Below are 18,154 nucleotides of genomic sequence, written 5' to 3'. Positions count from 1 at the left end.
ATTTGCCATTTCATTTTTGACGTTAAGTTACTAAAATGCCATTTTACCAAATAACAAAAATCAATTTAAAAAATGCCCCTCAAAATGAAGTCATTTGGCTTCAGAAAAAAAAATAATAATAATTTTAAAAAAAATTTAGAAGGGGTGGTTTAGGGGGTGGCTTGCCGGCCACCCCCATGGCTTATGGGGGGGAGGCGAGGGGCTTTTTTAATTAATTTTTTCTCAAGCCAAACAACGCCGTTTTGGGAGGTATTTTTTAAATTGATTTCTTTTCTTTCCCAAAAGGGCATTTAGTAACTTAACCTTAAAAAAATGATGTCATATTGCATTTTTTATCCAATTTGACGGTACTGACTAACAGAGTGGCCAATTTGACATTTTTTGAAACTTCGTAGAACTACCTTATTATATTTTGAACATTGGAGGGCCAACTTGCAATTGGCTAGTAGATTAGGGGCATTTTAAATAATTCAATTTCTAAGAAAATTTTCTCCTTTCTGTTCCAAAAGGCAAAAGGCCTGCATAAACCCTCGTTGCGAAGCCCAAACCCACAGAAGCAGTGGATCATTTAGGAGATCCGATCCAGTAGTACCCAGACGTAGACCCCGACTCATGGTACAACTGTATCACAACCCAATCGCACACATAAATCCTTTCCGTTTTCCCCTCGACCGTCTGGTCCCAATCTGACGTCGCAGCAAACGAAGACCAGAGCCACAAAACCCTAGCTCCCTTGCTCCAGTCCTTGCTCGCTACGCGAAGGGATACGTGTCGTTGGTCGTCGTCGCAGCCCTTTTCCCGAGCTCTCAGATCTTCGGTATTGTTCTCAGCGAATCTTTTCATGCACTGCGTTCATTTAGGGTTTTGATGTGGTTGTTTATGAGCTAAATTTGATGTTATTATTTTTTAACCCATTTTCTAAATGGGTTTGGTTGAGTTGCTCGGATCTTCGATGTCGTGCTGACGGAGGTTTCCCTCTGTGCGAGCATATATATATAGATAACAATTTAAGAGAATTTAGGCTTTGATTTGTCGGTTTTGTGTTGATTTTGATAGTATGTGAAAATATAAGCTTCGAAGCTCGTATAATTAACCGTTCTTAATATGGGTACTGCTTGAGCTACGCGATAAACATATTGAATGCAATAAAATGACCACTTGTCCCAAAAGCTTAAACTTAAAATATTTCATTTAAATAGGGAGTAAATTGACAGAGTTAGGGTTCGAATTCAAGACCTCTAGCTCTGATACCATGTTAAATCATTACTTGTCCCAAAAGCTTAAGTTGATAGGAAAATGTAAATTTAATTATTTAATCAAACATTTTAACAATGTATGTGGTGTGTGTGCAAGCATGTTTCTTTTAAGTTGATAGGCAAATGTAAATTTAATTATTTAATCAAACACTTTAACAATGTATGTGGTGTGTGTGCAAGCATGTTTCTTTTATGTATGTGTTTATTTAGGGTTTTGAGTTGCGGGGTGTGTTAAAATTGATATTAGTTGATATATTAACTGGAAATTTGGTATCTGTAATCGAGTTGTGGTGGAGGTTTGCTACACCGAAATGGGATTTGACAGCACACTGTGGTGATTTACTCAACTACAATTCTTTCTTACTCTGTCCAATGGTAGAAATACTTGGACTCTTGTGAGTGGATGAGATTTTGTGAATGACTCGTTGATAAATGCTGAAGCTATGTTTGCTTTGATGGAGAAATTTCCTAAACAGAAAATAGTTCTGTAATGGAATGAAGATGCTTGATATATATATCTTTAGCTGCATGATTAAATATTTGTAAAATTAATTGGAGCTCTTAGCCCTATGAACTTAGGTGCATGTAATGAACATCTTGGGGGTGATCCTCAACTGCCCTCGGGTCTTCCTCTATAACATCAACATGCATAGGGTTCACCTTCTTCTCTCGTCTCCCATCTTTCTCTGCATCATTCTCACCCCAAAGGGTAATGTTGATGAGGGGTTGGATTGCTAGAGAAGTTGGTGGATCTATGTTTTTGATGAGGTTAATGTGCCCTGGGTGGGATGGGGTGATGGATGATTGGTAGGACGGAGGACATGGGTCATGGGGTCAGGGATGTTGAGGAGGATGCATGGGTTTCTCCCATTGGCACTTGGATTTGCAATGAAGTCTGTCATCAAGACCCTGTCCTAAAATAAGGTTCTTCACAAGGTTCGCATGCACAATGCAAATAAAGTTCCTCATGAATTGCATTTTACGTATGATATCACTTTTTCAGTGTCGATTATTCTTTCTTCTTTATTTATTATTATTATTATTATTTTTGGCATTTATTAGGGCGGACTCTAATTTTGATGATGAATTCATTTTGCATTAAGATAAATCCAGTTTAGAAGACAAATTTGTGATACCAGAAAGTGTGTGAAGCAAAATGGAACTAGTTCCATTCTAAACTCCAACTCATATATGGACTCTTATGAAATTTTAAATTCTTACTGCAACATTGATTGTCTGACTTAGATAAGTATACTATTTGAATGGAACTTCAAAGATTTTTCTTAATGTAGGTTGTTTGCTTGTCTCAAGGGGTATTTGTTTATATTCCTTTCTGTGTATGTTAAAAGGAATGACTTTAGATCACCTTTAGCCATATTGTTTGTTATGAATTGGAAATTGGAGTTTCAATAAGGATTCACATCATGAATAGCATTTTTTTTTTCTTCTATTTGTGGCTTAAGACATTTGCCTTCCCCGTTTCCTGGCTGCAACTTTATGAAAAGTTATGTTAAACTGAAACATGGGTATCAGTCAGGTCTCTTGCCATGAATATTTGAGTGTTCATATATCTGTTATTAATTTTCCATGAGAGGGGCTGAAGACATCTATTCCCATTTCTTTTCCCTGGAAATGAAGTTGCACTGAACCAAAATAAGTGAACTAGGGGCTATATTACGTATTTTCCAGGGTTGTTTTTTCAATGCTGTTAAGAGAGCTGAGTAAGGTAAATCCTGAATATATATCAATCTTACTTGATCTCATGACACCAATGCTTTCTTTATGATAGATGACAAGCGCTTGGACAAATATGAGCATTGCAATCATACATAGGGATATAGAGAGGGAGTGGGAGAATCAGGGTGGAGTTATGTGTATTATTTATTATTATTGGAGATTCTTGCTCAATCTCAGAAGATCTATACATCTGCTAAAATTCTGGAGAGGATGAGGAGATCAAATTTTATTTCAATATTATTATAGCATTGGAGCATCTTGGAGCAAATGAGCAATGGAGCTTGTGGAGCACGGCTCACCTCGAGGATTGCTCTCTTGGTTTGCTTCATTGTTTTGGTTTTGCTTTATTTTTTATATCATCAACAGAGTACATGCTGATGATATTTGGACATCACAATATAGAAAGACTTTATAGAAGTTTAGAGATTGGTTCTTTATTTGTTACATTTCATTTATCTATGCAGCAAGTAATCTGGACTATACAATCTTCGGGTGTCAGATATGAGTGGTCGTTTTTCTCGCACAATTTATGTTGGCAACCTGCCCTCAGATATAAGAGAATGGGAAATTGAAGATCTATTCTACAAGGTTTGATTGGATTTTTTTTTTTTTTTGATATTAGTTTTTGGGGGTAATTGAGTGTATGCTTCATTAGTTTTGGGGTGAATTGTCTGTGTCCTCTGATGTTTCTCATATAAAGCTTCAGAAGTAACCATTTAGATGGCGTTCCTGTTAAATTAATTCCCATACATAAAATCATTGTGATTTGAAACCTTTTTAGTTTCTGAATTTCTGCGTGGGAGCATTAGCATAACGTTCATATGTTTTTATATGTTAGAATTAGTACCATCTTAGGATTTTGATTACTGAGAGAGAACTGAATGCTTATGCTTTTGAGCTTTCGTGGTAAATCTCTCCATTTTGGTTGTGTCGGCCATTTTTAGCCTTTGATCCAAAATATGTTTTTTATTTTTTTATTTTTTTTATTTTTTAAGGAACAATTTAAATATATGTTATTGGTTATGGTTCTTCATGGCTGTGTGCTAAAGTATGGCTGCTTACTGATTGTACTGGCTTACCTCTATGATGTTGATTTTCCCTTTGCAGTATGGCCGTATATTAGATGTTGAATTGAAGATTCCACCTCGCCCTCCATGTTATTGTTTTGTGGAGGTACTCTTTGTACATTGATTTTTGCTTGGATTTATTTAAAATATAATATCAATCTTCAACTATTTTTTGTTTATTTTGTTATTAGTTTGATAATGCTAGAGATGCGGAAGATGCAATTAGGGGTCGTGACGGCTATAACTTTGATGGTTGTCGTTTAAGGGTAATATGCGTCACCAATTAGTTTTTCGGGGTACTTTGCTTGCTTTCTCATTTGCTTAATTTCTCATTCGTTCTTTCTTGCAGGTTGAACTTGCCCATGGTGGTAGTGGTAGAGGGCCATCCTCAAGTGATCGTCGTGGTGGCTATGGTGGTGGTGGTGGGGGTGGGGGTGGTGGTGGTGGTGGGGGTGGTGGGAGCCGATTTGGTATCTCACGCCATTCTGAATATCGAGGTGCATCAATTAGGAGACTTTTTTTTTTTTTTTTTACCAGAAGGGTTTAGGAGACTGGTTAGAATATTGATATCTTTTCATTTAGTTTGTTTCAGTTGTACTTTAATAGCTCATGCATATTTGTGTTTGGCTTACAGTTATTGTTCGTGGGCTCCCTTCTTCTGCTTCCTGGCAAGATTTGAAGGTGTGGAAATTTTTATACTTACAAGCATCTTGCAGAATTTTTTCTTCCATGCTGCTATATGGCCAACCTTTTTTGTAAACTGGTTTCAGGATCATATGCGAAAAGCTGGTGATGTATGTTTTGCTGAGGTATCTCGTGATGCTGAAGGTATGCATTTATGTAAAATATGTCCATTAACTGTTTGGTATTATACTTAGCAATCAATGTTCATTTGATACTTGGTTTACACGAGTTGGCTTGACATTTTCTTTTCCTCTTTCTGTGAGGAGGCAAGGGAATGCATATTTGCTTTAGATTGGAAAAAAACCGTTGGGGACTTTCCTCGTTATGTTTGTTGAGAAATGCAATGGAAAGATCAGCACAGCTCATAATTTATTGAGAAAAATCAATACTCGTGTCCTATGAAATATGGTTTGTGTTTGGCGGGTTGATGCCATTTTCAGCTGTCAGTGCAACTAAAGCACAAAAACTGGATATTGGAGGTTTCTGGTGCATATTTATTTATGAGTATAGCTCCTCAAGTTGCCTATATTTATCTATACCTTCTAATTATTATATATTTTCCTGTATCAAATCTGTCTAATTTTTTTGGGCGGAAATGAAAAGGTAGCAATAGTTGTGACTGATTTTCCATTGCTGAAGCATAATTTATCTGATACAAACTCTTCGTGATACTGATTAAATGATTACATTTGACTTCTTAAAAGTTTCTCATGCAAGCCTGGTAGCAATGTCATTCATTCTCCCACTGAATTGACATGGTTAATGATATATTTCTGAATTGCTAACCGTATTGAAATGCTCTCTCCAGGGACATTTGGCGTTGTTGATTACAATAATTATGATGACATGAAATATGCTGTAAGTTGCTGAGCGAAAGTACTTGATTTGGTGTAATTGTGCTTCAATATAATATGACAGCTGATATGTTGTCGGCTTTTCAGATTCGGAAACTTGATGACACTGAATTCAGAAACCCTTGGGCAAGAGCTTATATCCGGGTAACCTTTTCTTTCTATCATTTTGATAATTTAGTAGGATAATTATTAGGCTAAACTATATTTTGGATCCCTGATAGGTATGTCCCAATTTGATTCCTAAAAGTTAAAACATTCAAATTTCTTTCTGGAAAATTTTGATTTTGTTCAACGAAGTACTTCCATCTATTAGACTAAAACGCTGTCGCAAGAGTCAATGATTTGTCAATTTGGGCAGGTCTACATTGCTCAAAATTGATACATTTTTAGGGGTGAAATTAGAACTCTTAAATCTAGAGGCTTAATTGGAACCTACCTAGTAGGTCAGGACCAAAATGTTAGCTTGCCATTAATTTATCCTTCATATTTTTATGAGTTTTTCGATTGTCTTTAATACTTTGCTACTGTTTTTTTTTTAAAAATTTAAAATTTTATTTTTTTAAAGAAATTACTAGGACAAGGGGAAGTTTTTCTGAGCAATCTTGAGAAATGCTCCCTTCTTACTTCAAGTTGAATAATAGATCCTACACCTTTAAAAAAAATGGAAAAGAATGCTAGATACCAAGTTCTGTTGGGAGGTGTACGGACTGTTGGATACTTTTTTTTTGATAAGTAATAATGCATTAGAGAGCGCAGAGGGATATTTAAACATGGAAGTGCTGATACTTATGGGTTGACCAAAATTTAAATGTTTTACTGGTGTTTGTTTCTACTTCAACTGGAGCAGGTGAAGAAGTACGAGGGCAGTCCTATAAGGAGCCGAAGTAGAAGCCGCAGCCGCAGCCGCAGCCGCAGCCGCAGCCGAAGCCGAAGCAGAAGCAGAAGTGTCGGAAGGGACCGCAGGTACTAACTTTGTCCTTCATTTTTCATTTTCGTGCCTATATCAGTATATCTGATAATCTATGCTGTTTCTCTCTGTAGTAAATCATTGGAGCGGTCTATTTCTAGATCAGTGTCAAGATCAAGATCTGCATCTCCCGTCAAATCCTCCAGGTATCTGGGTTTTGTTACCCAGGTTCTTTTATGCTTTGGTTTTCTGGTGCTGTTTTCTTACCTATATCAATGATATTAATTTTGAAATACGCAGGCTAAGATCAAGATCAAGGTCAGGATCACCCCGCCAGGTAATTGAACTTTGGGATTGAATGATGAAATTGTAGTGTGCATGCATATTGGGACCGATATATATGTCCCATTAATGTTTAGGCCTGAAGATGTTTGTAACATCAGAAATTGGTTACCCTGGGAGTCTAGGAGCCCCAGTTTATGAAAAATGTATTCTCATTTATCATCAGTTCTTTTTTCTTTTTTCAATTTTTCCTTCTTTCATTCAAATAAGTAGTTCCTTTCTTATCTTTCTTATATTTTTCCCGTTCTCTTGTGACAGAAGTGCTTTTGTCATTCTTGGTTCATTTTTTTCTTTTCTTTTTTTTAAATAGTGACATGATCTGTTTACCATGTTTTGGATAGAACAAGATAAATAGACAATTTCTTAAGATGTTTCTGTGTGCTGTGCTTCATTCTAAGTTCCAAGACCCATCTTCATGCTTGCTCATCAAAATACTTAACCTTCCCTAGTAATTGGAAAGTGGAAAAAAAGAGATTGCCACATTTTGTGAACCATCCTTATCATAGAAAAATAATTTAATGAAATATTCTGGATGTCTTATGTAAGCTTAATTTATTTTCAGGCACGTTCCGGTAGTGGCTGATTTCCATGCAAGCGATGTCAAAACTCATCCAGACCCATTTGGTAGAGTTTGAGGGGAAAGCTATTATTAGATTTTTTAGTGGTCTTAATAGGTGGAATGTGAACAACTTGATTTGTCTTGAAATATGTAGCACTTCAAATTGGTTATATCCCCCTTTTCTTTTAACTTAAGCTACAGTCTGCGAGGTGTGTTGAGTAGCAACTGAGGCTACTATCTTGGAGATTTGTGACTTTTTACGTATTATGCATTGCACTTTTGTTTGGTTTTGAAGTAAAAAATGTGTCTTTTTAAATAATGCAGGATGTGGCATATTCGGTGAATTTTAACATATGATTTGTATGAAGTGCATCCTTTTTTCATTTGATATTTTTCTTCCCTTGAAAAGATCTTTAGATATGTATCGTTTACCTTGCCTGCCACAATAAGCACTGTTGGCAGCTTTTTTGCATGCTTCTTCCATTTTTGGGACTGTGGAATGGATTGCAGCTTTTTTGTTCATTCACGCCGGTGTGCCCTAGCACTACTCTTTTCTTAGGGTGCAACGGTTTGCTGTTGTAGTTCTTGTTTCACTCATCTATTAAAAATAAAGGTCATGGGAGGGTGTGTTTCTTACTCTTTATCTATTGGAGAAAGGAACCTCACGTCAAAGTGCCTTTGATTTGGCAAGGCCCAAGCTAGCCTCATGTTTCCAAGTCTTGTATTATTTTATTTTTGACAAATGCTACACTTTTCAAATTCTTTTTACCAAATGATGTGTTGTAATTTTATGTAATATATTGTTTCGGGAAATGTGTCACTATCTCATGAGATTGTAACAAATTATTGGAGAGTAAATTTTGAAGAAATTTGTAGTATTTTTTTTTTCTTCTGGCTATGTTTACTCTGGAACTTAAAAGTCTTCCACAATTCCTTGTATTTATTTATTTTTTCTCCAGTTTCTCTTCATGGGGTTGGGGGCTCTAAATATTTAGATGGCTGTAGGGCCCAAGTTTTGCTAGCGATAGCAAATTTATGACTCAGCCAATCTGTTATCCACGAGCCTGGGAGACACTAATGGGCATAAAAATCTAGGGGGTTCTAATCTTGTGCAATTTTAGCGAATAATGCAGGCCTAAGGCAAGGGTTGTACGAAAAAATACATCAAAAACTATTTTGCAGATATCTCATTATCGGATGCATTATCGGTCGTTATCGGATGCATTGTAGCTGATTTATTGTAGAACTTTGCGTTCATAGCTAAAGAGAATCCTATAAAATCTTGGGATTTGTACTTCTCATTAAAGGAGATTTTGATGGATATAGTTATTCATTTAGTAGCTTATTTGAATGAGATTTATTCTCGACATTTGTATATGTAAATGTATATATTGAATTTTGGTGTGAGTATATGTAGCTTAACGTTTCACATTAAACTCTGCTAAATTGGCACTATATATAACCCACTTCAGGCCAGTTTAAAACACATTGAAATTCTGTCTTCTTATATCTCTCTCAAAATCCTTTTGCAGTTATAAAATCTGTGTTCTTTCCTTGTTAGGATAAAAAATTTGAGGGTGTTATGGTTTGGTTTTATTTTGTACAAAACGCAATCAAACTTTATAAGTTTTTTGAGCTCCATGTATCACGTTATGCACTAATTGATCATAATTGGTCGGGGCAAATAACTTCTTATAGAAAACGACTTTGTAATTTATTTTTTATTTTAGATTTATGTAATAACAATTTGAGAATGTTGGTGAATGATATATATATATATATATATATATATATATTTTGGAGGAGTTTCTTTCTTGTTTGAAAAAGTATTTTGATGTGATGTAAATGTGAAAACTATTTTTTTTAAAGTACTTTATATTTTGAATTGCTTGTTAATATTTTTGTTTTAAGAATATAAAATAAAAGACATACAATTTTTTTTTTTTTTTTTTTTAACAAACATACTGCTTTTTCAGTCTATTTATTGTAAATTTAATAGTGAATCAATTAAATATTTAATGTCCACCAAAATACTATTTTCTTTTTTTTTATGCTTGGTAATCCTTCTTCAGCCCCTAGATAAAAAGTTGATTTTTTTTTTTTTTAATATTTCTAAAAACCCTTGTTTTTAATATTTATGTGCACATTTTTTTTTTTCCCTATGGTTTCACTTATACTTTTCATTTTCATATTCCTATACTCCAAAATAAAATATTAATCATAGAAATTATTGAACACCAAAACAAGTCCTCTTTAAGAGAGTACGAAGAAAAAGATAAGTTCTCTGAACAGAGGGTCCTAAAACCCTAGAAAGAAGGAAAGTGGTGGAGAAATGTACGGATATTCGCTCTCTTCTTCCATTCGTAGCCGAGCTACGGTTCGTTCTCTGATTTCTCTCTTTGGGGCCAAGCCCGTATCGCTTCTACGATGCTATGGCGGCTTTGGCCAGCTCAGTGCTGCCCCGAGATTGGAAGAAGCCAAGCCATTCTCTACAGATACGCCACGAGTAGCACACGGTGAGATTACGCTCTACTTTTCGTCCTTTGGGTTTGACGGGGAATTCGTTTTTTTACGACTGAATATGTTGATCTCTCCTAGTCCTGTTGGTTTCGTTTGGGTTTATGCGCTGTTTGGTTACTGAGAAATTGTAGAAATGGATTTAATCTAAAGTTTGAATCAACCTCAGATCCTTTTGTTATTTTTTTGGGATACAATTTTACTCTCTCTATGCGCTAAAATATATTTGGATTTGATTTAAACTTTCTCTCGGGCTTGGTTATATGCTTGGTTTTATAGCTTCATAGCATCGGTATTGTTTTGGAGAATTTGACTTTGATCATTCAGTTTAATGTCAGAAGTAGAGGAATTAGTTGTGGAGGTAATGTCATGTTGTACTTGGCCTAATTAGTTATAGAATGTAGGGATCTGCATTTGGTCCGATGTTGTACTTGAGGCTTTTTGTCTTCTTTTTGGATGTTATTTGGACTAGTTTTTGTACTCAGGCCTATGTAATAGCGTAGTTCAGGTCTATGTATATGGCTGCAACTTTTCGTTTGACTGTAAAAGTCCCTGATCTGGGTTCGTTTGAACCTGCCCTTTTAGTCTGTTAGACAAAGTACTAATCATATGATGCAGTTGCTGTGGTTGATATAAGCAAGAAAGGGCAGATTTGTTTGAATTTTTTAAACTAATTTGACCAGAAATGTTCGTCTGACTAGCTAATGAAAAGAGAACCAAGTTTGATTTGCAAAGCAACCTGTAATTGGTAAACTTTTCATCTGTGAGTTGAATAACCATATTAAATACTTTTGTTAGTGATGTAAACATTTTCGGTTTCGTAGGTTCCGTCAAGAGTATTTGTGGTGGTTCTCATTCTTGTGAGAATTGTGCAAGAGGAGGATTTGCCAGAATTTCTGGGCCGAGTTTTGGTTTGATGAATGCAAGAAAGAGTTTCTCTGCTCCCTATGCTTTGAGTTTTCGGAGCTGCATATTTTCTTCAAGTGGAAACAATACTGATACTGGGGGGAATTCTAGGTCCATGAACTTTGTTAGGGGAATTATAGAGGGAGATGGGAAGGACTTCATGGGGGGTCCTCTACATTCTCGATACAATGTAGAGCAAAATGCTGATATTGTCCACATAAAGCTGCTCCGTAACAATACTTTTGTTACAGTGACGGATTCTAAAGGGAACACGAAATGCAAGGCCTCGGCAGGATGTGTGCCTGAAATGAAAGGGGGAGCTAAACTGTCTCGATATGCTGCTGAAGCAACTTCGGAACATGTGGGACGAATGTCACGAAGTATGGGGTTGAAATCAGTTGTAATGAAGGTGAAAGGGTTTACTTATTTTAAAAAGAAAAGGCAAGCAATCATGAGCTGGAGAGAGGGATTCACTAATTCTCGAGCGGATCAGAATCCAATTGTATTCGTTGAAGATACAACTCGTCGTCCTCATAATGGCTGTCGGCTCCCAAAAAAGCGCCGTATTTAGACAGTGGTAGTCTGGATGGTGAATGTTGACAGAGCATTAGGATAAGGAATTTGTCCAGTACTAGCTGAACTTAGTGGTGCAAATAAACTTATGCAATATCTCGTGGATGTACTTCTTTTGTTCCAAGATTGATTTCATTTTGATTTAGATGAAAAATTGACATCACCTGTTTAGTTTACCTGAAGTCATTTGTCTTGCTCATATGATAATGTGGTTGATGAGAATTTTCTGTGACAATATTAGTGCTGGAGGATTGTTCTTCTTCTTTGATAGTGGTTGGAGCTTCTATTGGGATGCTATCACGTTACTCCTCTTTCCTGCTGATAAAATCTTTAATGATTCTGAAGTCTCGATAGAACATAGATACGGTAAATTCTGTTGCTGAAGTGTTTATGCTTCACGGTAGATTTGATACGAGTCATGATTTATGCTGCTGAGTTATGCCACTCGTGTGGAAGAGGTGAAATGAACAATCTTTGTTTCTGCCAAGATTATCATTTGAATTCTTTTCCTTCCAATTTTTGTGCGTCTCATTGGAAGAGGTGGACGCATTGAGCGTCTCAAGAAACTAAACCAGAGAAATCTCTCTCTCAGGAGTATGAGACTCATGTCCATTATCCTTGCCCACAACATTTTCTTTACTATGTCGACTGTAGTTAAAACAGTGACTGCGGTTTTCTATACTTTGCGTCAAGCTATCTTTATCTTTCTTATTTAATATTTCATGGAAATCCAAATCTCCCAATTTGTTGTTTGAATTATTAATAATTCGGGTAACAAATATAAAAGAATCGTTATAAAACTCAGTTACCCGAATAAGTAGGTGTGCAACCCAAAACTTGCTTGAACAAGGAAATGTGGGTGAATAACAAGGAAATTTGGGTCATTCCTGCTGACAATTAGGCTCGAGGGAAGATGTGAACTCCATATTAAATCTTTAATGTTTGTTACAATTCAGACAACAACATTACTAATAATTTATACTCTCATGTTGACAGAGTGCTATTACGCCTAGGGGGTAGTAGTTGAGCTTCTAGTTGCCCACAAGTAAAAGCGTTGAAAAAAGGCCACCGAAAAATATAGATGATCCAATACAACAAAAAACAGACCAAAAGCCTATTTATTCGATCTGATGAATACTACAGAAAGCCCAAAACAAATCCAAGCCAAGTAGGTAATCTATGATCATAATATGAAATATATGACCGTGTGATTGTCAAATACATGCAAAAATGCATTGTTTACATCTAATTGATGGAGATGCCAACCATTAATGGATGCAATGGAAAGGAGTACTCTTACAGTGGTAAGCTTAGCCACAGGAGAAAAGGTATCATAATATTCTAATCATTCTCTTTGAGTGTGTCCTTTTACCACTAACCTAGCCTTATATCTCTCCACTTCACCATTTGCGTGTTTGATCTTATACACTCACTTGCAGCCAATTAGATGCTTGTCCAAGTATGGTTTGCTTCAAGTGCACTCTTTTTCTTAGCAAATCCAGCAATACGAGGGGATCGGGATTGGGATTGGTTCAACTTGTCCGAGTTCCCAATGAGAGAGGGTTTCAATGGGGTTCATAAGCAGCCCGACACCTATTTAGATAGGTATACTCCAACTTCTTTTAATTAAGTACCCGAATTGACTGCAATTCAAACCTAATCCAATATAAGGTTAACAATTAGAAATTTGTGGAGTATTTACAGACCGTAAAAAGCATTATACCCCATAAGTTCCACAAAATTTGAATGTTCCTTAAAATTTGCCATGGAGGAACCCATCCGTTGGGTAACTAGTATAGTGCAATGGATTTAGGAAGTACAGTTGAGTCACAAAGCCAGAGGAAATAGCTGAAAAATTTTAAAGTTTCTAAAAGTGACTGGTTTTAAGTACAGTAGGGACTTCCAACTACCTTTTCTTTTAGTAATGAGAAACTTATGCTTATTTTTCAATTTTGAACTCTAAGGGCATAAAGAGTTGGTTGTGGTCTAGTTGTTTGAAAGACCCTTTTCTTCTCCTCTTATCATGTGTGTTTCTTTAGATAATTCGTCAAAACAGTTACTAAGATTGATTACATTACACTAAGACATGAATTTATTATGGTACGTTTAATTTAGAAATAATGTTAGAAACTACACTTTTATCCCACAACTATTTTATTTTGCTGATTGACAAACCAGTGCCAATTAGCCTCGCTTAAAAATAAAAAATTTAAAGGTTGATTGTGCATTTGGAGATTCCAAATTCACATTGATAATTGAAGCTCCAATGTTATGTGACTTCAGGCACATTTGGCACCAGAAAGTAAAACAAAGTTTGATTTTCAAAAGTACATCAAGAGATCACTTGAAGTGGATTTTAAAGTCGTGGTGGAGATCAGGTTGGTGCTTAAGCACTTAAAGGCGTTTGCTTCTTTGATTGATTTTCAATTATCTTAAAATTCTAACCTTACCTTTCAAGTGCAGTCCAATCATACGGGGCTTTGCAGTGTTATATGGGAAGCTAAACGCTACTTTTTGGTTTATGACCCCACACGCAAAAATCGTGTATCAGTTGAGTGAAGACTCGATCAGTCGATTTCGTGGTATTAACCAAACGAGTCGATCATTTGAGCTAACTCTCGGGAGCCCCATTCTCATTATTTATGAGTCCAAATTTATCATAGACTGCCTTGGTGACTACAACTGACTAAGAAATGTTTCCTTCTATGTGCCGACAAGATGGCATTTTTATCTATGGCTTCCATTTGTACCATTGTTTGTAAGCTCCAAAAACAGAGACAAACTTGTTTCCTGTTAGAGCATATCATGGAGTTCAAAAATAATAGTCACAGTATAAGACTATTACTGACTTACAGTTGAAGAATATCACTGAGTCACACTTGAAGACTATCACTGAGTTACAGGTGAATAGTTAAAGACTATCACCTAGCTAACCTAGCTAGAGTAGAAGTCTATTTGTATTCAACATGATTCTCCTATAAATAGGAGCATGTTATATTATAAATATTACTCAGAGAAATAAGAGCTTAATGCAGCCTTAGGGCTTGATCTTGTGGATGTAGGTCATAGACCGAACCACGTATATCTCTGTGTCACTTTCTTATTATTTATGCTTTATTATTTTCGCATTATAAAATCTTTCATGGTATCAGAGCCAATAGGCTAACGCCAATTGTTAGATCTTGGATTGCAATTTTTTTTTATGTTTCTTATCATTTGTTTCGATTGATTTCACAATCACGAAACCCATTTATCTATATTGTTTTATTTTTGTTGAAAAAAAAAAAAAAAAATTGTCGTCAGTCAGATACATGCAGAGCCAACCCCAACCCACTTCCTTTGGCCGACCCTTACACAGCCATCACCAGCCGCAGCACCGGTCTTTGCCTCACCGTTCACAGCCCCGCTCCATCCGGTTCAAACGCATCCATTCACGCCAGACTTTCAAGGGTTATTTTGTGGAGAAGAAGTGTTGTGTTTGGTTCCAGGTTTTGATTTAACTTTATCTGGGTGTGCAAATATTCCTATTCTAGTTTAGGAATATGCTATTTTGGTTTAAGCTTCAGATTTAGTTCTGTTTGGTTATGGGAATAAGGTAATCCTTATTCCAGCTTATGTAATCTGAAAATAAGATATTACTCCGAAAAAAAAAAAAAAAAAAAAAAGGGCCCAAGATGCCCATTTTCTTTCTCTCTTAGCCCATGGTTGGCTTTTCCTTTCTTTCTCTTTTAGCCTATAGTTGGCTTTCCCTTCTTAAAAGAGGCCATAGTTGCCCATTCTTCTTTCATATTAGGCTTTGTGGTATTGTTTAAAACCCAGGCCTATTTTAGCCCACAGTTGGCACATACCGGCCATAGTAGCCGATGCCGGCCACAGTTGCCGAAGTTCAAGTTCAAGAGTAGCCGATGTTTCAAATCCGGCGCCACCAACTCCACTCAACTACCTCGGCCGACACCAACTCCAACGAGTTTCCAGTCACCATCTCAGCCTCATTGCCGACCAAAGAACAAACTCAAGTTTTCACAAGTTTACACCTTGAGTTTGAGGGGGAATGTTAGAGCATATCATGGAGTTCAAAAATAATAGTCACAGTATAAGACTATTACTGACTTACAGTTGAAGAATATCACTGAGTCACACTTGAAGACTATCACTGAGTTACAGGTGAATAGTTAAAGACTATCACCTAGCTAACCTAGCTAGAGTAGAAGTCTATTTGTATTCAACATGATTCTCCTATAAATAGGAGCATGTTATATTATAAATATTACTCAGAGAAATAAGAGCTTAATGCAGCCTTAGGGCTTGATCTTGTGGATGTAGGTCATAGACCGAACCACGTATATCTCTGTGTCACTTTCTTATTATTTATGCTTTATTATTTTCGCATTATAATACATTCTTTTTATCTGGTTAATCGATGGGTTGGACGAAAACTTTCTTCTTTTATCTGCTTTTTATACAATCTAAGCATTTGGGGTTGTTGGTTTAATGGAAGATCATGTGGTTTGCTGTGACTTTTACCGATAATCCTTGTTGAGGAGAAAATATGCCCATCTATTTATGTTTATTTTTCATTTTGCCATTGCCCACTCATATAGTGACACGTGTCACCATGAGCTTATAAAAGGAGAAAGGTCCGCTCCTATCTCCTTAACTTGGTCTCTCTCGGTCTCCCTCTCTAGAGGAAACTCTTATTTTTCCATAGCCTTTCTCACTCCCTTACATATATATATCTTACTTCACACACAAATTATTGAGTATTTGTGGCACATTATAGCTATATATTTTTATCCATATATGAGACGTTAACTTAAACGTCAGAGGGTCTTCGGAGCCCTAACCGGAGACCCCTGACCGTGCTTTTATTTTGCAGAAACACTATAAATGTATAGAAATCTCTTTCTCAGCCTAACAATGAAGAAAAACTGCTGACAAGCCGTATTGTGGACCAAAAATTGCATCAACAATCCTGTTGGTGGGGACAAAGCTACAAGTGATAATTACAAAAGTGGGGCTAAGAATTCATGAGAGAGGAGATGTGATTAAGGGTACACCTGTGGTACAGCCAGGTGATGACCTCTTCTGGTTTGGACGCCCTCGGTTCGTTCTCTTTCTCATTCACTTGGTTCTCTTTCAGGTATAATTTCTCACATTCATCAACAAATTACATAATAGTCTATCTGGGATACCAATTCTAACATCTTCCTTTTGCTTAATTTGTCATGACTTTAATTGCAGAATGCATTTCAACTGGCCTTCTTTGCTTGGAGTGTGGTAAGCCTTTCACTTCTACAATGTTATCTGGATGATTAACATTGGCACTTAATTTCTTCAGGGTCATCATAGAAGTTCTATGCAGTTATGTGACTTTGGCAATTGCCACTTTGTGCTCTAGCGACTCAGGTGAGACATGATTACACATTAACAAAACATGTTATGATAATTAACAACTTCTTAAGACTAATGATTCTCTGCACTGATTTGACAGATGGGGTCTTCCATGAAACCCACCATCCTCAACGATCGAGTGGCGGATGCGTTAAGAAGTTAGCATCGAACAGCCAGAAAGAACACAAGGCAAATCTATCATCATTATGAGACAAATTCACCATTTTTAAGTAGGCCGGCCACTCCCACACACGGGATGTCCCCTGTTCATCTCCTGCATAACTATCAGCACAGCAACCTCAACAGCTTGCACGCGTCTCTGAGAAAGTCAAATGTTGAGAACAATCATTTGGATGTGGTAGAGTTGGGATTCCGTTGGAAACAAATTAGTGGGGAAGAAGATTATTTGCATTATTCTTCTAAAAAAGAAGATTCTGTGCATTCTGAGCTGCAAGCATCGGGAGCCATCCGTACCCAACACGAAGTCAACATTAGTCTCTCGGAATTCACTTTTCGCACGTAGGAGAATGTTGTTAACTTATACCAGTGCACATTTTTTTTTTGGTTCATGACATACCTTCTCCTCCCACTTGTAATCTTCTTTTGTTTTTTATTTTGTTTTTTTATTATTATTTTTTTTTTTGAGATAGTAAATCTTCTTTTGTTAATGAAGCTTTACATTTCTTTAATAATAATAATAATAATAATAAAAGTTGACTGATGGCCCACCTTAAAAAAAAACCAGTAACATGATTTTAAGCAGAAACTCTTGCTAACACTAACAATGATTCTAAACCAAGAACATATGAATAATTTTAGCACACAATTTTGCTCTCATTATCCATCTTATACATTTTCCTATTTTTATAGTTTTATAGTTTTTTTTTTTTTTTTGTTAACATTTTGTGTGTTACTATACAAGAGCACTAAATGCTTTGCAACCACATATTGTCCTCGAAAAAGTTAAATTTTCAGGCATATGGGTCGAATTAAAAGCCCAAAATTAAATCGTTACTAAATGCCGAGTATTACTTGGGTATTTTTTTAACAGTTCAAAAGTACTAAATGCATATGTCACAGTAATCGAATCGAGTTCTAGAATTTCAAGACTGATTTATTTATAAGGACCCTTATTCGAGTCGAGTTTGGGTTCGAGCCGAACTAAAAATTGTATGTCTCAACTCGGCTTGCGAGAGACTTAACATAGCTCAAGCTCAAGTCGAGCTATTGGCTCGAATGGTGTTTTCAATGAATTCGAACTAGACTTTTGAATTATTTGATCCAAATCGAGTTTGAGCCTGAGGTTAGTTAAAAAGCCTATTCAAAGCCTTATTTGGGCAACTCGGCTCGTTTAGGATTTG

The 18,154-nt window shown here is 36.2% G+C and overlaps 2 protein-coding genes and 1 pseudogene across 4 annotated transcripts; all 3 read left to right on the top strand.

Annotated features, from left to right (window-relative positions):
- The first annotated feature begins 618 nt into the window (after positions 1–618).
- On the top strand, positions 619–7,796 carry SR34A (SER/ARG-rich protein 34A). 3 transcript variants are annotated; one of them, XM_059593210.2, is made up of 14 exons: positions 619–817; positions 3,240–3,311; positions 3,458–3,581; positions 4,101–4,166; positions 4,252–4,326; positions 4,410–4,557; positions 4,695–4,741; positions 4,831–4,888; positions 5,553–5,602; positions 5,686–5,742; positions 6,446–6,561; positions 6,640–6,711; positions 6,806–6,842; positions 7,410–7,796. In XM_059593210.2, exons 3-14 carry the CDS (start codon positions 3,495–3,497, stop codon positions 7,428–7,430), a joined length of 834 nt encoding a protein of 277 aa, XP_059449193.2. In that variant the 5' UTR covers positions 619–817; positions 3,240–3,311; positions 3,458–3,494; the 3' UTR covers positions 7,431–7,796. The 3 variants fall into 3 exon arrangements, with proteins under 3 accessions (XP_059449193.2, XP_059449177.2, XP_059449185.2); XM_059593194.2 differs by having other exon boundaries at positions 3,046–3,311; XM_059593202.2 differs by lacking the exon at positions 3,240–3,311.
- Positions 7,797–9,648: 1,852 nt separating this feature from the next.
- Positions 9,649–11,662, top strand: NFD3 (Ribosomal L18p/L5e family protein). Its single transcript, XM_059598248.2, has 2 exons — positions 9,649–9,922; positions 10,748–11,662. The coding sequence occupies exons 1-2, from the start codon at positions 9,739–9,741 to the stop codon at positions 11,398–11,400; spliced, it is 837 nt and encodes a 278-aa protein (XP_059454231.1). The 5' UTR covers positions 9,649–9,738; the 3' UTR covers positions 11,401–11,662.
- A 1,011-nt stretch (positions 11,663–12,673) lies between these two features.
- LOC132167329 (MLO-like protein 12) lies at positions 12,674–17,316 on the top strand (annotated as a pseudogene).
- Positions 17,317–18,154: the final 838 nt, after the last annotated feature.

Source organism: Corylus avellana, chromosome 2 (assembly GCF_965113065.1).
Source record: "Corylus avellana chromosome 2, dhCorAvel1.hap1.2, whole genome shotgun sequence".
NCBI lineage: Eukaryota > Viridiplantae > Streptophyta > Magnoliopsida > Fagales > Betulaceae > Corylus > Corylus avellana.
The sequence above is the reverse complement of the archived record's forward strand: the minus strand, read 5'-3'. Positions and strand labels throughout refer to the sequence as shown.

What these genes read in the sequence shown, in the direction of transcription:
- SR34A (XM_059593202.2), top strand. Translation starts at nt 3,495, where the DNA reads ATGAGTGGTCGTTTTTCTCGCACAATTTATGTTGGCAACCTGCCCTCA. An exon ending in GGTATCTCGTGATGCTGAAG is followed by an intron (nt 4,889 to 5,552) that starts GTATGCATTTAT and finishes TGCTCTCTCCAG; the next exon opens with GGACATTTGGCGTTGTTGAT. An exon ending in ATGATGACATGAAATATGCT is followed by an intron (nt 5,603 to 5,685) that starts GTAAGTTGCTGA and finishes TCGGCTTTTCAG; the next exon opens with ATTCGGAAACTTGATGACAC.
- NFD3 (XM_059598248.2), top strand. Translation starts at nt 9,739, where the DNA reads ATGTACGGATATTCGCTCTCTTCTTCCATTCGTAGCCGAGCTACGGTT. An exon ending in TACGCCACGAGTAGCACACG is followed by an intron (nt 9,923 to 10,747) that starts GTGAGATTACGC and finishes TCGGTTTCGTAG; the next exon opens with GTTCCGTCAAGAGTATTTGT.